The following is a 17,397-nucleotide window of genomic DNA, read 5'->3' on the forward strand; positions in this document are numbered from 1 at the left end:
CTCAGAGGAGAATTCAATTCAGAAACCGGTTGCAAACAAGCCAGCAGCAAAGTGGCTGTTTGGTTGGGACGAACCACTAGTATAAAAACGGGGGAGGAGGGGTGGACTGTACAACTCCTAGTACAGACTTGTAGATGTTTTTGTGTCAACACATTATGCACAGTCAGTAATAATATTTACAGACAAGTAAGAAAATGTACAGAAAGGAATCACAACCCACTGTTCTCAACATGTAGTGCTTAATTTGAAACATGATTAACCCCCACCTAGTAATAAAATGTTCTGACCCAGAGCTCAAGGAGGGGGAGGGAAGAAGGAATGAGAGGGGGTAAAGAGGAGAAGGTTGGGAGGAGCGGCTGGGTGGGGGAGGTTTGGGAGGGAGTAGGGGGAGATGAGGAGGTGATGAGGGCTGCAACAAACTGCCCAGATTGCACACAATGGTAAATAAACGTTGAATTATAGTTAGAATGGTTGATTTTTGGTTGAGGTCGACAAACGACGGTGGATCAACCATCAAACAACCATCCAATCAAACCATTGAAACTGTGTCATTGAATCAATGTTGTTTAGGCCCAATTCCAAAAATGTTGAAAAAGTAAAGCAGTGGCCCACCCCAAAGAGCCCCACAGAAGTGAGAGCCTTTTTTGTTTTGTGCTCACAGACGGTTTATCTATCAATATGCCAAGCTGTCTCAGCCACTTCATGCACTCACCCAAAAAGGGAAACTATTTTGTTGGACAGTGCCTTTGATGCGTTGCAACATGCTCTGTTCTCTCCTGTTCTCTCTTATCCAGACTTTTCACATGAATTTCTGCTTTTTACAGATGCTTCAAATGTGGCCATTGGTTGTGTACTATCACAGACAGATGACATGAATATGGAAAATGTCTTTGCCTACAGTAGTCATGTCCTCACTAAATATTGGTCCACCTATGACAGAGAACTATGGGCTATTTGTCTATTAGGCATTTTTGCCAATATATAACTGGACACTGCTTTCGGATCATCACTGACCACAAACCTCTTCTTAGTCTGAGGAAAATGGCTTTGGACTGTGACCCAACTGGACGTAGAGCCAGGTGGGCCCTTGAAATAGATCCGTACGACTGGGTTGTTGAACACAGACAAGGACACAATCATGCAAATGCTGGTGCAATGTCAAGCCAGCCATCCTCTGCAGTTGACTGTTCTACTGCCTCAAATCCCTCAAACTCTCCTCTTGTTCCAACAGTGACTGCAAATTCTGTGGATGTTACTGCATCGGTCCACCAGGTGGCTCAAGGTCACCCTATTGACCTCTCTTTCCTGAACAGAGACACTGACTGTCTTAGACAGGCTCAGAACAACGATCCTGTGTTAAAAACTGTTCTGGAATGGGTTCTTACAAATAACAGCCCTCCTTTTGCAAAGATAAAAAAGTGCTCTGCAAAGCATAGACACTTTTGGAGGGAGTTTCCAAAACTAATTGTTAGTGACTCTCCTCTGTCAGCAGGTTCGGCATCCCTCTAGTGATCCTGTTGTGCAGATTGTTGTTCCAAGTAGTCTGCAAAAGGAAGTGTTCAGGGCACTACATGGTCATTCTCATTTTGATGCAGTAAATACTTTACAGTGTGCTCAAGCTAGGTGCTACTGGCCTTACATGTCTCGGGATATAACTGAGTGGTGTTTAGAATGTGTGGTGTGCGAGGCACGGCGGCCGTCAACACCCCGTCAGCAGGCCCCTTTAAAACATGTTGTTGTCTCAAAACCATTTGAAAAAATAGCAATGAATTTCACTGAGTTGCCCCTCGCTACTTATGGAAACAGATACATGCTTGTTTTAATGGACTATTTCACAAAGTACATTAACCCGTATGCACTTCCTGACCAGAGAGCCGTTACTGTAACCAAGTGTTTGTTTGAGGACTACATTTGTCGCCATGGTGTTCCCCACAGCTTACACACTGACCAGGAATGCCAGTTTGACTCAGACCTTATTAAATGTCTGTGTTTGAGTATGGATGTAGACAAAACAAGGACATCTCCATATCATTCAATGTCAAATGGAATGGTGGAACGGGCTAACAGATTAATAAAAGACCAGTTAGCCAAGTACCTTTACTCAAAAGGGGGTGAGTGGGATGAACACATGAAACAGGTTGAATTTGCATACAACGCTTGTGTACACTCCACTAATAATTTCACCCCATTCTTTTTGGTTCATGGTAGGGAGTCTCATTTACCCGCTGATCTTTTCCTTAGTGCTCCGACTAACAATGAGCAAACACCTACATGTGCACCTAATGAGTATGCTACTAGTCTCCTAAACAAACTGTGTTCTGCTTTTGACACTGCAGCTGCTAACGTCGCTGCTACAGCCATACAACAGAAGCACTATTATGACAGGCAAGTGAGACATGAAGCTTATGATCCTGGGGATCTAGTGTGGGTTGACATCCCCTCATTATCTAGACATAAGTTTGGTCCTAGATGGACTGGTCCTTTCAAAGTTTTAAAACGGCTGGATCTTGAGGCGGACATCGGTGTTGACTATGAGGTGTTAGATCAATTTAATCCCAGAACTAAATCCAAAGTTGTTCACTACAATCGTCTCAAGCCATATAGGTCCCCTGTAGCCAGGTCATCTGTTACAGATGCTCCACCATGTACTGGGGCCCCCACTCTAACCGCCCTCTCAGGCTCTAGGCCTTGGACATTTGAGTATAATAGTATGGCAACACCTGACATGGCACATGCTACTCCCTCTAGAGGTCAAAGTGAAGGCAATATTCCAGCTGCAGTAGCAGGCCCACCAGACAGTGCAGTTCCAACCCCAGTGAAGCAACAAACTAGGTCTGGGCGTCCCATTCGTCCTCCAGACAGGTATAGGCCTGACTTCTGAAGGGTTATTTTACTTTTTCTTTTTTTCCCCCTTCTTCACTGTTAAGCTATGACTTTTGGTTACTCCGATGCTCTGTTCACAAGGGTTTTTGAAGTCGCATTGTGATTATTTTTTTCTCTTCCTTGTTTCCTGTGTTAACAGTTCATTCCTGTAAAAGTACAATTCTATAATTTTAGTTTATGAAAATGGCTGTTTTCTTGTACTAAATCACCCCATTTTATTTGCTATGTTTTGAAGCGGGGACGCTTCTTTTGTCGTAAGGGGGAAGTAGTGAAAGCGTGAAAATTGTAGTTATCAGAATGTAAAATGTTTTATTTTGAAAGGGGGAGAAGGGGAACGTTGGAAAAACAGCGGGGTGCCTGTCAGCTGAGTTGGTTGACAGCTGATTGTGTAGCGGAAAAAAGTTAAATGTTCGACACTGAGAAAGAACTCAATTATTTTCTGTGGATTATTCTACAAAGGAGAGTCACAGTAGCTGGACACCCACGAGTCTTACAATATGATAAATTAATGATCATATAAATTATTTTTTAAATAGTCAGTTTACATACTGATTTATTATGGGTTCCACAGTTGCATAGTTTTTTTTTTTTCTGGTAGGGAGCGTGTATCAATCTGGCATATCTAATTTCCATCCAAACGCCATAAGAGCAAATTAAATTATTTATGAAATAAAGTCTGAAACATAATGAATCTTCCTGTTTTCCAGATAAAAGATGGCACAGCAGGAAGTCCAGCAGGATTTCGGTAAGTGATCAGAAGCAGAAATGAATAATCTTAAAAAAACAAACTGACCAATCACAGCCTGTGTTGCTGCCATGTGATGAAGCTCAGCCTCAGTGTCTTTATTGTTTTCATGCTTCCTGTTCAGTGAAGCTCTGGTGGAAACATTGTGAGTTTCTGTGAAACCTGAAGGTAAAAACTGAACTCAGATGGAAACTAAAAGGAACCGAAGTGAAGAACAGGCCAGCAGCTCTGATACTTCAGGAATATTTGCTATATACACTAATTCATTTATCCAGTAATCACATCATTTATTACTAATTTATTATCTCAGATGAAAAGACTTGCTGTGTCTTTTATTCCAACATTTGGTGACAGAGATGCTAAAGCTTAGAGATAGAGATGAAGAAAGAAAAGTGATTAAAATGCTTAATTATTCAATATTTCCATCACAATATTCACCAATAATATCAGAGTTTCCTGTTTTCCTAAAATAGTTCAGTTCCATATTTAGAAGGTGTTTCTTTCATTGTTCTTCCTGCAGTGAGGATAGAAAGTGATGAACCAGAAGCTTCATTTGGTCTCATGTAGACAGAATCAGTGGTCGTCACTCAGATATGAGGCAGAAACACAACAGCAGGTTTAGACCTGAGGAGCTGATCAACAGACTGTGAATCTCTGGATGGAGAAACATGAATAGTTGATCTTCATCACGTTTGAATGAATCCTGTTTCTGATTTCTGTCTGCAGAGAAAAAACTTTTCAAGATTCGCATTGAGTTTGTGGAGAGAGTTTCTGAGGAAATCCTGACTCAGCTCCTCGATGGCCTTGAGGCAGATGGCATTTTTAAACGTTTAGAGAAAGAAGAAATACTTCAGAAGAACCAAACCAGAGCAAACAAGGCCCGCGACACCATCGATGATGTGATGAAGAAAGGACAGAGAGCCTGCAGACTGATGATCAAACATCTTCATTTTATAGATCCTACACTGTCCAATCAGCTGAGTTTGTTCTCTGACTCCTTTGATTTAGGTTAGTCCCTTCACTAATCATGACTGAGTTGAAGTGAACTCGTCCAACAGTGACTAACTACAGTTATAACAACAAAAATAAATGGAGCACTACGGTCTGACACCTCCTGCTGAGCTGTAGGTCAAAATCTATGGAAAGGTTTTCCTGTAGACATAATAGGAGGTGACTCCTAGTGTGAAACCACTTTGAATATTCAGCATGATGTTTGTAGTCCAGTCAATTTATTAATAAGCAAAGCTACACTGTACAGCTCCATAAAAATTCACAGGATGAATCTTAATTTGTTCAAGTGTTACATCTTGTGTCTTTATCTGTTTGTTCAGATTTTGATGATCGATGTCAACGTGACCTCAAAGACTCTCTAAAGGAAACGTTCCAATCTATCTGTGAAGGCATTGCAATACGTGGAGAGAAAACCTCTCTGGATGATATTTACACAGAGCTCTACATCTTAGAAGGAGGAACTGGAAAGGTCAACCAGGAACATGAGATCAGACAGATTGAAACAGCATCCAGTAATCAAGGAACAAAAATAAAAAGGGAAGACATCTTTAAACCCAACCCTGGTAGGAAGCAGCGAATCAGAACAGTGATGACCATGGGAGTGGCTGGCATTGGGAAAACACTCTTAACACAGAAGTTCACTCTGGACTGGGCTGAAGGCAAAACCAACCAGAACATTGATTTCATATTTCCATTCACTTTCAGAGAGCTGAATAACTTGAAAGAAGAAACTTTCAGCCTGGTGGAACTGATTCATCACTTCTTTGACAAAATTAAAGATGCAGGAATCTGCAGCTTTAAAAAGTTTCATGTTCTGTTCATCTTCGATGGCCTGGATGAGAGTCGACTTCCTCTGGACTTCAACAAGAATCCAGTCCTCACTGATGTTAAAAAGTCCACTTCACTGGATGTTCTGCTGACAAACCTCATCACTGGGAAACTGTTTCCTTCTGCTCTCCTGTGGATAACCACACGACCTGCAGCAGCCAGTTTGATCCCAGATAAATCTATTGACAGGGTCATAGAGGTCAGAGGGTTCACTGACCCCCAGAAGGAGGAGTACTTCAGGAAGAGATTCAGTGATGATGAAGAGAAGGCCAGCAGGATCATCTCCCACATCAAGAAATCAAAAACTCTCCACATCATGTGTCACATCCCAGTTTTCTGCTGGATCACTGCTAAAGTTCTGGATGAAATGATGGAGACCAGAGAGGGAGGAGAGCTGCCCAAGACCTTGACTGAGATGTATATAGAGTTCCTGCTGTTTCAGCTTACAATCAAGGAAGAAAATTATGAAGAAGAAGCTGAAGAAGATCCGGAGAACAGGAAGCTGATTGAGTCTCTAGGTAGTCTGGCTTTTGATCAGCTGCTGAAGGGAAACCTGATCTTCTATGACAAAGATCTTGATAAATGCGGCATCAACATCAAAGATGCTGCGTTGTTCTCAGGAGTTTTCACTCAGATGTTTAAAGAGGAGAGAGGAACGCGTAACATCTCCATCTACTCCTTTGTTCATCTGAGCATCCAGGAGTTTCTGGCTGCCGTCTACATGCTCCACAGCTTCCCCAGCAGGAGGTCAGAGGTCATCAAGACGTTCCTGGGAGAAGAATACAATGAAACATCTCTAGATGAGTTCATGAAGAAAGTCATGAAGAAATGTCTCAGCAGTAAAAATGGCCACCTGGACCTGTTTGTCCGCTTCCTTCATGGTCTCACTGGGGAGTGCAACCAGAGACTCTTACAGGATCTGCTGGGTCAGACAGAGAACCGTCCAGGAACCATCCAGAGAATCATCACCAACCTGAAGAAGATGAACACTGATGGAATCTCTGCTGCCAGAAGCATCAACATCTTCTACTGTCTGATGGAGATGAACGACGTCTCATTTTATCAGGAGATCCAACGGCTGCTGGATTCAGGGAAGGAGCTCTCAGTGTCTGACTGTTCAGCTCTGACCTTCATGCTGCAGATGTCAGAGGTTCTGGATGAGTTGGACCTGGAGAAGTACAACACATCATCAGATGGACGACAGAGACTGGTTCCAGCTGTGAGGAACTGCAGAAAGGCTCGGTGAGTCCAGATGTTTTCATTGTGTGAATGCTGATTCAGCACTATTGTCCTCCTGTTTCTTCTTCTTTCTTCAAGTTGATTCTGGATGTTTTTGGCCTTTAACTACTTCCTTCATCCTCTGGACTATTTCTTTTATAAACTTTATTTTTTGTTACTTTTGCAGTTTTAGAAATATAAATAAACTAAACATTCAGCCTCACACTTAAAATTGTCTTTGTCCAGCTCCATCTTGTTGAATGATAATAAAGAGTAAAACCCAATGTGAGTAAATTCACAATAAAAAAGATAATTAAATTGATCATACATTTGGTGCCAGGATCATGTGGACGTTTCATTCATCCATTTTCTGTACACCCTACTCCTTTAGTGGGGTCGAGAGGGTCGCTGGCGCCTCTCTAGCTAACGATCCGGGAGAGAGGCGTGGTCACCCTGGAGAGGTCGCCAGTCTGTCGCAGGGCAACACAGAGACAGACAGGACACACAACCATGCACACACACACTCAGTGACGCAAAAAGTGGGTATTCAGGGCATGCAACGCATAGGGGCGCAGCACCAGAGGGGGCGCCAAAACCCCGTCTGGAGAGGGCGGCGCGCCGATTATGTTTTCCCATACACTTCAGCGCGCCTTACGCTCCTTCACCTCACGCACATGGTGAGGTAAATCTAGCGCGAGTTTCACCCTTTCACCCCTCGCCTCGGGGTATCGGGGGAGGGGGGTTGACGAGTGTATTTTGTGTTTTTTGTACGCAGACGTACGTTCCTTCCTTTGGGGGGGGTGGATTTATGTTTTCGCATCCACCAGAATAATGTGCAGTTGCGCCAATGCACACACTCACACCTAGAGAGAATTTAGAGAAACCAATTAACCTGACAGAACCCAGAACCTTCTACTCAGTAAAATCACAGGTTAAATTTAAGTCCAAAGTATATTGATTTCCTTTATCACCTCTGACCAGTAGGGGTCAATCTCAGTACATTCCAAAAGACATGAAAATGTCCTGCAGACATTTTCCCACAGTTCCTATCGTTTACTCTTAATGTTAGAGGCAACAAAAAAACTCTCCAAGTTTTTCTAAGAAAATTTCTTACACAGGCCTGAACTTGAGCTGTGAATCTGAGAAATGAAAATATTTAACCAAACATCATCAGTTATTGTTATTTTGGATTATTTTGTTTAACTTTAATGTATGTTATGATATTTTTCTCCCCATTTGTAGACATGCATATAGTCTGGATATTATTTATTTGGAAATTTTTCTGTTACATGACTAAAAGGATTTTAATTAGACCTGTCTCCTCCTTCAAATACTTTAGATTTTTATTACAATGGTGTCTCAGCTGGAGCCTAAAAAAGTCATTTATTTCCAAATGATAGTTTTCTTGATGTTAGTAAACATCAAGAAAACTGACTGTGGATGTTTAGATAAGAACACTACACAGCTGTGCTATCAACCCGCATCTTTTTAAATTATCACCCAATACTCCACCATCCTTACAAGCAAAAGCTCTTGGAGAAATCCAGACGTGAGTGAAAAGATGCACATCCCAGGCTGAACAATGTCAGTGAGGATGGATAATGTGTCTATCGATGGACAAAAAAAATGTCCGTTGTGGCGCACTGTGCTGGTGTATGATAGACAGAATGGATCAGGAGAAGAATACAGGAGACCCGTCAGAACTAAAGAACCAGACATTAGCGTCTCTTCATCCCTCAATCATCTCCAGAGGCTGATAGGGTACAGAACATTTTTATTATTGATTCAGTTTCTTCTTCAGCTTTTAGTAGACTATTGTGGTTAGATTATTTGCTTAGGATGTTGAGTTTGGATGATATTTTATTTAATAGCATTAGCCAATGTGATGGCTGCAGTTACAGCCACACAAATGTGGTAATATTCACTCTCACCACACGCAATAGGTTTATCTCATTTATATTTGGATTTCTTTAAGTTTAGGATTTAATTTACAGAATAACTGGTTTTGTTTAGAAAGCAACACATCACATTGTATTCTAGAATAAGTGCACACATTTCAGTTTACATTGTTGTGTTTTGCTTGATTTAATCTTTGTTTTGTTTCTGAGTTTCTTAAGTGCTGACTGCCCCAATCCTTAGGAGAGCAGAGAGGTGGAGAAGGGGTGGAGCAAGCCAGTTGAGACTGCAAATTGGTTCACACCACTACGCATCATCCAGAGGGGGGGAATGGGATTTTGTTACGTTAGTTTCAGTTAGGTTTCTGTGTATTTTCCCCTTTTGTGTTTTGTATGTGGCCTGATCAGCCAGTATTTAAGTCCCCTTTTGGCTCTGTTTGAGAGGTCTGTTTTTTTGAGTTAGTCTGAGTTGATGTCTGTTACTTTGACCTCTTTTATGGGCCCAAATTTGTCATTTTTTCTATTATTTACCCAAGTTTTGTTTGGGTTAAATAAAAAAATAACTATTTTGACTTTAAACCGGTGCCTGGCTGTTCCTTAACTGCTCGGTCCATCACAGCCAAAATAATATAAATGCCCATTTAAAGAAAAAATCATGCTAATAGATAAATAGTACATAGATGGATATTTCCTACAGTTAAAACGCTTGTTGTTTCTGTATGGTTTATTCAGGAATGTTGATATATTTTAAGAATTCAGGCTTCAGTGGTCATTTAATGTATTATTTTGCTATTTTATTAATGTGGTTTACCAGTTTGGATAATCTCACTTTCTATCAATGAAAAATAAAACTTGCCAAGCAAAAGTACACCAGACACAGACCTGCAGGCCAGGGCCGGTCCTAGACAGGGACTTACGGAGGTACTGAGGAAATTATACTAAATGTGTTTTGCTAACATTTAGTGGTAGATTTTTTTAACCTTCACAATTTTACTTTAACAATGAATTAATAATTATAGTACTGCACTGTTAGCTGCTGTATTGATATAGGATCATATTTTCCATTTGCTAGATCAGGATCTGCAACCTGAATCTCTGGAGAGACAAGTAGCTCTTTGCCTCACTTAATATATCAAATGATGAATTATTGATGGTAAGTTTGGTGTAGACCCAGCCTCCAAAGAAAACAGTAAAGACTATTATGAATATATATTTTTAACCAGCTACAAAGGGCCAGACTTGTATAATCAGCAGCTTTAATCAGATGGCAATTTGTAATGGAAAATATCATGCTTAGTGGTTTTTTCCAATGGGCAATTTTAAGTGGCAATGCAGTACTTAATTAATTTTGAATTATTTTTGTGATATTTATGAATGGAAATTGTGTACAGCATTGGTTTTATTTATTTCAAGATTACTTTGTAGTTGTTCAGTACAAAATGTTGTATGTGTGCAAATATTTGGATAAATAATGGGTTAGTCTGAGCCCGGTAATAAGTCTTGTTAGTTACTCTTTTTGCTCTGTTTTGAAGTTTGATTAGTGACTGTTGTGTTGTTTTGTAATTAATTTCACAAACCTCTGGAGTCACTTAAATAAGGTAAAACTAAAGAACAGTACAGAATATTAGGCTGTTTCTTTGTGAACAGAAAGGTGTTTGGTACTGAAACTATGATAGTGTTGTGATCTGTGTTTTTCTGTGTAGTTATTTTGAGATTTTCTGTGTTAAGTCCTGTTTCCTTGTGAGTCTCTGTCCTGTCCTCCCTGTTGATTGATTCCAGCTGTGTCTAGTTTACTGATTACCCTCCCTGTGTATTTAAGTCCTACTGTTGTCTTTGTCTCTTGTCGGATCCTTGTCGTGTGTACGTCTTGTGTGCATCTCTGTCATCCCCGTTGCTTCCTGTGCGGCCCGTTTGAATTCTGTTCCGTCTGGATTATTTCATTATTAAATCATCTTCATCCTGGGTCCTCCCTGCGTTCTCCCTCACTAATTCTACAAATCATGACAGATGGACCCACTTCATGAACTGTGAACCGAAATAGTAAAACCCTGACTCATAATTTCTACTTTTCCATAGATGAACAAACATTCTTGTTTAAAGCAAAAAGGCCTACTAAAAATCAGGGTGATGCAATTTCTACATACGATTTTCAAATAAAGTTCAGGTTGATGACAAATGGAGAACTAGTCATTAACCTGAACTTCTACCTTGATAATAAATTGGTTTTAGGTTTATTAATCTTATTAATTTCATAAAATGTTCTTCAAATGAAATGGATAGTTTTGAGTACATTTTATTTTAATATCCGGGGCAGCAGGCCCCACTAGGACTGGCACTCCACAGCTGCTTGTCTCTCATTAATGTTAGCAGATGTTGGCAGGCATGATGTCGTCTGATTTGGTTTCACATATTTACAGCTCTGGAAAAAATAATCAGTTCTATGATTTTACTCTTTATAGGTACATGTTGAAGTAAAATGAACATTGTTTAACTACTGACATGTCTCTGAAATTCCAAGGAAAAATTTAGTATTTATTTTCAGAAAATGAGAAATGGTCAAATTAACAAAAAAGATGCAGTGCTTTCAGACCCCAAATAAATCTGAAAGTACTTGTTTCTAAATGAATATAAACAAGTAAACTAAGGTTTTAACTCAGGAAGAGTTCAGAAATCAATATTTGGTGGAATAACCAGAAGATTTTCAATGGGGTTCAGTGCAGTGGTCTCTTCATTTTTTCCAGAGCTGTATGTAGTTAACAGTTTTAGTTGGACAAAACTATTTAATTTTATGTGTGAATGTATGTAAATAAGCAATGAGATTTAGAAAAATGCACCAGCAAATATCTTCTTTTGGGTCTTAGCCCTGCTGGGGGCTAAGCCCCTCTAAAGGTCAGATCCTAGAATCGCCCCTATTGGGCATCCCTATTAATCTTAATTATTTTTATTTCTAAATATGTGGGTGTTTGCAACAGCTATTTCAGTTTGATATATCTAATAACTGATGGACACAGTAATATTTCAATATTGAATTGAGGTTTATTGTACTAACAGAAAATGTGAAAAATGCATTAAAACAAAATTTGACAGGTGCAAAAATTTGGGTGTCCTCATAATTTTATTGATTTGAATACTCCTAACTACTTTTCACTGACTTACTGAAACACAAAATTAGTTTGGTAACCTCATTAAGCATTGAACTTCATAGCCAGGTGTAGCCAATCATGAGAAAAGGAATTTAATGTGGCCAAATGCAAGTTGTTCTCCTATCTGAATCCTCTGAAGAGTGGCAACATGGGCACCTAAAAACATCTCTCAAATGATGTGAAAACAAAGATTGTTCATAGTTGTTTAGGGGAAGGTTACAAAAAGTTGTCTCTGAGATTTAACCTGTCAGTTTTCACTGTGAGGAGCACAGTAAGGAAACGGTTCTTGTTGAGCCTAGAAGTGGCAGGCCAAGAAAAATATTAGAGGCAGAGAAGAAGAATGGTGAGAACTGTCAAGGACAAACCACACACCACCTCCAAAGACCTGCAGCATCATCTTGCTGCAGACGGTGTCTCTGTGCATCGTTCAACAATTCAGCGCACTTTGCTCAAGGAGAAGCTGTATGGGAGAGTGATGCAAAAGAAGCCTTTTCTGCAAGAACGCCGCAAACGGAGTCGCTTGAGGTCTGCAAAAGCACATTTGGACAAACCGGCTTCATTTTGGTATAAGGTCCTGTGGACTGATGAAACAAAGATTGAATTATTTGGTCATAAAAAAGGCGTTATGCGGCAAAAAAAACCAACAAAAAAACAACACAGCATTCGAAGAAAAACACTTGCTACCCACTGTAAAATTTGGTGGAGGTTCCATCATGCTTTGATGGCCAATGTGTGACCAGTGCCGACACTGGGAATCTTGTTAAAGTTGAGGGTCGCATGGATTCCACTCAATATCAGCAGGTTCTTGAGAATAATGCTCAAGATTCAGTTACAAAGTTGAAGTTACGCCAGGGATGGATATTTTAGCAAGACATTGATCCAAAACATGGCTCCAAATCTACTCAGGCATTCATGCAGAGGAACAATTAAAATTTTCTGGAATGGCCATCCCAGTCCCCATACATGAATATTGAACATCAGTGGGATGATTTGCAGCGGGCTGTCCATGCTCGGCGACCATCAAACTTAACTGAACTGGAATTGTTTTGTAAAGAGGAATGGTCAAAAATACCTTCATCCAGAATCCAGGAACTCATTATAAGCTACAGGAAGCGACTAGAGGCTGTTATTTTTGCAAAAGGGAGGATCTACTAAATATTAATGTCACTTTTCTGTTAAGGTGCCCATGTTTTTGCACCTGATCATGATTAAATCAATTCTTAAGCAGCTGCTCTGTCGGGTCGCCATCCTCATCTGACATCTGATTCCTTAAGTTTGGATATTACTTTATTAATCTCCTCCTCAGTCATTAGTTAGTCGCTTATTTTGACTGACTGCAGCTGAAGGTCTGAGGACATGAAGCCTGGACCAGAACCAGAACCAGAACCAGAACCTGGACTTTAATCAGGAACTGCACAGACTCTCTGTTGGGTCAAACTCAGTAAATTAAAGATCAGATGTTGATCAGATGTTCAGATGACATCACTGTTATCATATTTTAGTCTGTTTATGATTCAGATTGATTTCATTAGAATTGAATTTATTTCTTCTCTCATCACAGACTTGGCGGCTGTAGGCTTGGAAAGGCTGAATGTGAAGTTGTGGCCTCAGCTCTGAAGTCCAACCCAGATCTGACTGAACTGGAAATTAGTGAGATCTGCATAGAGGGAGGTGGAGAATCTGAGATGAAGAATCTGATTGAGATCCTGGAGAGTTCAGTCAGTAAAATGAAGAAACTGAGGTTTGTTTTCTCTATTTATCCAATAAAATCATTCATTGATATTTTAATAATTAGTTTAATAAATTTATTCTAATTATTTTCTTTAAAAAAAAAGCCTGTTTAAATGACAAAATAAAATCTCTGTCATTTTACCTTATTAATGAATAATTATCTTATTTCAGACTGAAATTATTGAAGTTTGTTTTTCTTTTTTTCACTTTAAAATGTTTCTGACTGATGAACAAAATGAGTAAAATAATTCAAATGAAGTTAATTAATGATGGAGATGTTTCAGTTTGGTTGGTAAAGATTCAGATTGTTTTATTTCTGATTCTCATCTTTACATCCAGAATGAAATGTTTTCCTCCAGTCGAGCCACAAACACTGACCAGTTCAAATCATCATTAATGAAACATCTAAGAAGTGACTGATTGTAGAAAAGCAAATCTAGATGAACTGAATGACAGTGAGGTTTGCAGCAGCAGCAGCAGGTTCCTCACTTTGTCCTGAAGCTGTGGGTCTGTTGGGCCGGGTCAGAGAGGAACCGTCCTCTTCCAGAGAAAGTGGGCCCTCTCCTGTTGAATAAGGTGTATGTAGTATAATATAGAGGTGGTCCCCCTGTAAATTATATAGTAGGCTTGCCCAGTCACTGTTTCATTCACTCATGGTTTTTCCGATTTCTTCTCCAAGTGTTTTCTGGGTAAAAGAGACTAATGAATACGTTCCATCCCGTTTACCCTCCCAACCCCCCGCCCGCGCTGACGTTCCTGCCAAAGGTACATCCTGTAAACATATAGGAGCCCGGTCATTAGCCCCGCCCCCCGACCCGACGATGACTTGTTCCGCTACTGACTCAAACCCCTCCACCACGATAAGGTGGCAGCCCAAGGAGAGGATATCGGTTTTAGTCCTCCATAAAAAAAAGAGTTTTGGAGTCAGAAATGCACTGTGCTGTATATATGTGTCAGAGAGAAAGACTGACTCTCTGAGACACTAAGCCTCGCTTTTTGCTCGTTTTTCACAATTTATGTTGCAATTTTAACTCAGAATCCCACTAAAAGTAATGGCTCCCTTCTCGGGATCAAGCTGAATGTTTTGATATCAGTTTTGTGTGGGGGCATGCAGTGGTTCGGGCCACATTAATGGTGACGGAGGAAAAATAAATAAAGCTATGAATAAATAGAGACCATTTATTGGGTGTAGAACAGTAGGCTCCTGCCATGCATTGCATAGACAGGCTGCAATTACAGCAGAATGTGATTATTACAAGAAGATTTATTGATCATTTGTATGCAAACTTGCACATAAAACTACATTCTGAGCAGATGAGCAGTTCATGGAACAGATTAAAATTTAACAAGAGTAAAATGAAGATCTCTGTTAGGACTTTAGGACTTTAACCATCACAGCAGTTTTAGGGCCAGTATTAATGGCCCTAAAACTGCTAATGATCAGTATTAGGGCCACTGCATAAAGACAAAGTATATTTAAAAGTAGATTTTGAAAGTATATTTCTGCCAAAATACTGAGACATTCTGAGATAAAAAGTTGTAGATAAAACACAAACAATTGAAGTTGAAATGTTGAACATTTTTTACTTAAAACTCAGAAATGTTTGAGATTAATCTCAAAACTAGTTTTTCTAGAAATATTTTGACTTTGAATTTATAATTTTTCTTTTTCCAGAAGATTTATGGGGTTTTGGCAGAAATGTACTACTTTTTATCTATAGTGATCCTAATATACAGGTACTTATAAAGAATTACCATAATGTCATAAAGTTAATTATTTTCCATAATGTAGTGATAAAAATTAAACTGTCATATATTTTAGATTAATTGCACACCAACTGAAATATATCGGGTCAATTAGCGTTCTAATACTGATGATTTTGGCATACCCCAAAATTCCTGTCTCAAAAAATTACCACATTTCAGCCGACCAATGAAAGAAAAGTGTTTTTAATACCAAAAAAGTCAACCTTCAAATAATTGTTCGGTTATGCACTCATTACTTGGTTAGGAATCCTTTTGCAGCCTTCAATGCGGCGTGGCATGTAGGCAATCGGCCTGTGGCTCTGCTGAGGTGCTATGGAGGCCCAGGATGCTTCGATAGCGGCCTTAAGCTCATCCAGACTGTTGGGTCTCTCAACTTTCTCTTTACAATATCCCACAGATAATCTATGGGGTTCAGGTCAGGAGAGTTGGCAGACCAATTGAGCACAGTAATGGCTATCAGGAAATTTTGGAGCACTTCATGCTTCCATCTGCTGAAAAGCTTTATGGAGATGATTTCATTTTTCAGCACAACCTGGCACCTGCTCACAGTGCCAAAAACCACTGGTAAATGGTTTACTGACCATGGTATTACTGCTTATATTTATTCTTTATTCAGATTGAGGGACTGCAGTTTGTCAGAGACCAGCTGGACGTCTCTGTTCTCAGCTCTGAAGTCCAACCCAACCCATCTGACAGAACTGAGCCTGAGCAAAACCATGCTGGGAGATTCTGGAGTGAAGGAGCTCTGTGGGTTTCTACAGACTGAAGGCTGCAGACTGGAAACATTGGGGTATGCAATTATATAATTATTGGTATTTCAGTGAATAGTATATATAATTGATCATTAATCAAAGATCATATCTTCTGTTCTAATAAATATTTTCTGAGTTTGTTCCTGGACTTGGATCCAGAGTTTAATTTAGTCCCTCTGTGTAACTGAGTTGGACCTGCTGACCTGAGGTCAGAACAGGACAGCATTCGGACCCCCAGTGTGTAGAAATCCCCCTCATGTCAAGCAGGTCAAAGGTTAGGATGTAAAAAGTGAGTGAGAATGAAATCTCCCTTTATTAAAGTTCCACTAATCCCACACTTAATTTTAAATATTCTCATTTTAGTTGATAATAATAAAGTCCAGGTTTAAGGGATCTAGGTTTTTTAAATTTTAACTAGATTAAAGATGCTGATTGTAGTGAATAATTAGGTGGAATCGCCCTTTATCCATTTCCTGAATCAGAAGCTTCGGTAACACTTTATTTGAAGGGGTGTGAATAAGACTGTCATGACACTGTCATAAACATGACATAACACGTGTCATGAACATCAATAAGTCTTCATGAAAAGTTATGACTGTTTTCATAAAGTGTCATTCGGTAAATAATGACACTTTTAATACAAAGTTGACATTCTTCAACATGTCTTCGTTATGACAACTTGTCATTAACCTCGCCAAAAATGTCATTAATATTAACTTTTACCTCAAGTAAATTGAAACTAGTAGCAACAATTATAAAGATGTAATTTAGTATTACAGTGTCAAATGCAATGCTAACAGAGTTATTGATATTCTCACCTCAAATGTAGTGAAACACACTGGACTACTTATAACTACCATCATAACTGTAGAACAAACCCTTTGTACATTGGAATAAAACAAAAGATAACTTGTTCTAAGATAACAGAGGGTTTAACGTCTGGTCAGTATATTGTTACTCTGAAATGCTGATTGAAAAACTAAAACAGAATTACTTATTCTTTAACTTAAGAAAATAGGTTCTTTCAACAGTAACATTTTTTGCTTTATGTCAGCCATCTCCTTCGTAATAGTCTTCCTGTAATGCTCTGAAAACAGGAGATCTTCTTCTTGTCTTCATTTCCTGGAAGCAGCTCTTTGAAGGTGTCCAGAAATGCTCAGAAATTACAGCTGTTCTTGCAATAGTTAATCATGGCGAAAGCCTTTTCATGAATTCAAACTTGGTGAATCTCTTCTGGACATTCTCAGTCGGTGATGAGTCAATTCATTGTGGTCACTTAAAAAAAGAACAAAAACTAAAAACAGTGTCATCATATTCCAGCATTTATTTAAATACCATTTCAAAAATGTCCCTTGCTGCACACTGTCAGAATATGACAGTGACTTGCAGACAAATGCCTAGCTAACATTACTGGTTGTTATAAA

General features: G+C 39.4%; 1 protein-coding gene across 1 annotated transcript; it reads left to right on the forward strand.

Annotated features, from left to right (window-relative positions):
- Window positions 1-3,579: 3,579 nt before the first annotated feature.
- Window positions 3,580-16,381, forward strand: LOC106960875 (protein NLRC3-like). Its single transcript, XM_015054241.1, has 5 exons — window positions 3,580-3,628; window positions 4,355-4,636; window positions 4,960-6,709; window positions 13,285-13,464; window positions 15,838-16,381. The coding sequence occupies exons 1-5, from the start codon at window positions 3,598-3,600 to the stop codon at window positions 16,025-16,027; spliced, it is 2,433 nt and encodes an 810-aa protein (XP_014909727.1). The 5' UTR covers window positions 3,580-3,597; the 3' UTR covers window positions 16,028-16,381.
- Window positions 16,382-17,397: the final 1,016 nt, after the last annotated feature.

This window comes from Poecilia latipinna, unplaced genomic scaffold, assembly GCF_001443285.1.
Source record: "Poecilia latipinna isolate Pla-1442-1.1 unplaced genomic scaffold, P_latipinna-1.0 Scaffold1241, whole genome shotgun sequence".
Classification (NCBI taxonomy): domain Eukaryota; kingdom Metazoa; phylum Chordata; class Actinopteri; order Cyprinodontiformes; family Poeciliidae; genus Poecilia; species Poecilia latipinna.

What these genes read in the sequence shown, in the direction of transcription:
- LOC106960875 (XM_015054241.1), top strand. Translation starts at nt 3,598, where the DNA reads ATGGCACAGCAGGAAGTCCAGCAGGATTTCG. An exon ending in GGAAGTCCAGCAGGATTTCG is followed by an intron (nt 3,629 to 4,354) that starts GTAAGTGATCAG and finishes TTCTGTCTGCAG; the next exon opens with AGAAAAAACTTTTCAAGATT. An exon ending in CTCTGACTCCTTTGATTTAG is followed by an intron (nt 4,637 to 4,959) that starts GTTAGTCCCTTC and finishes CTGTTTGTTCAG; the next exon opens with ATTTTGATGATCGATGTCAA.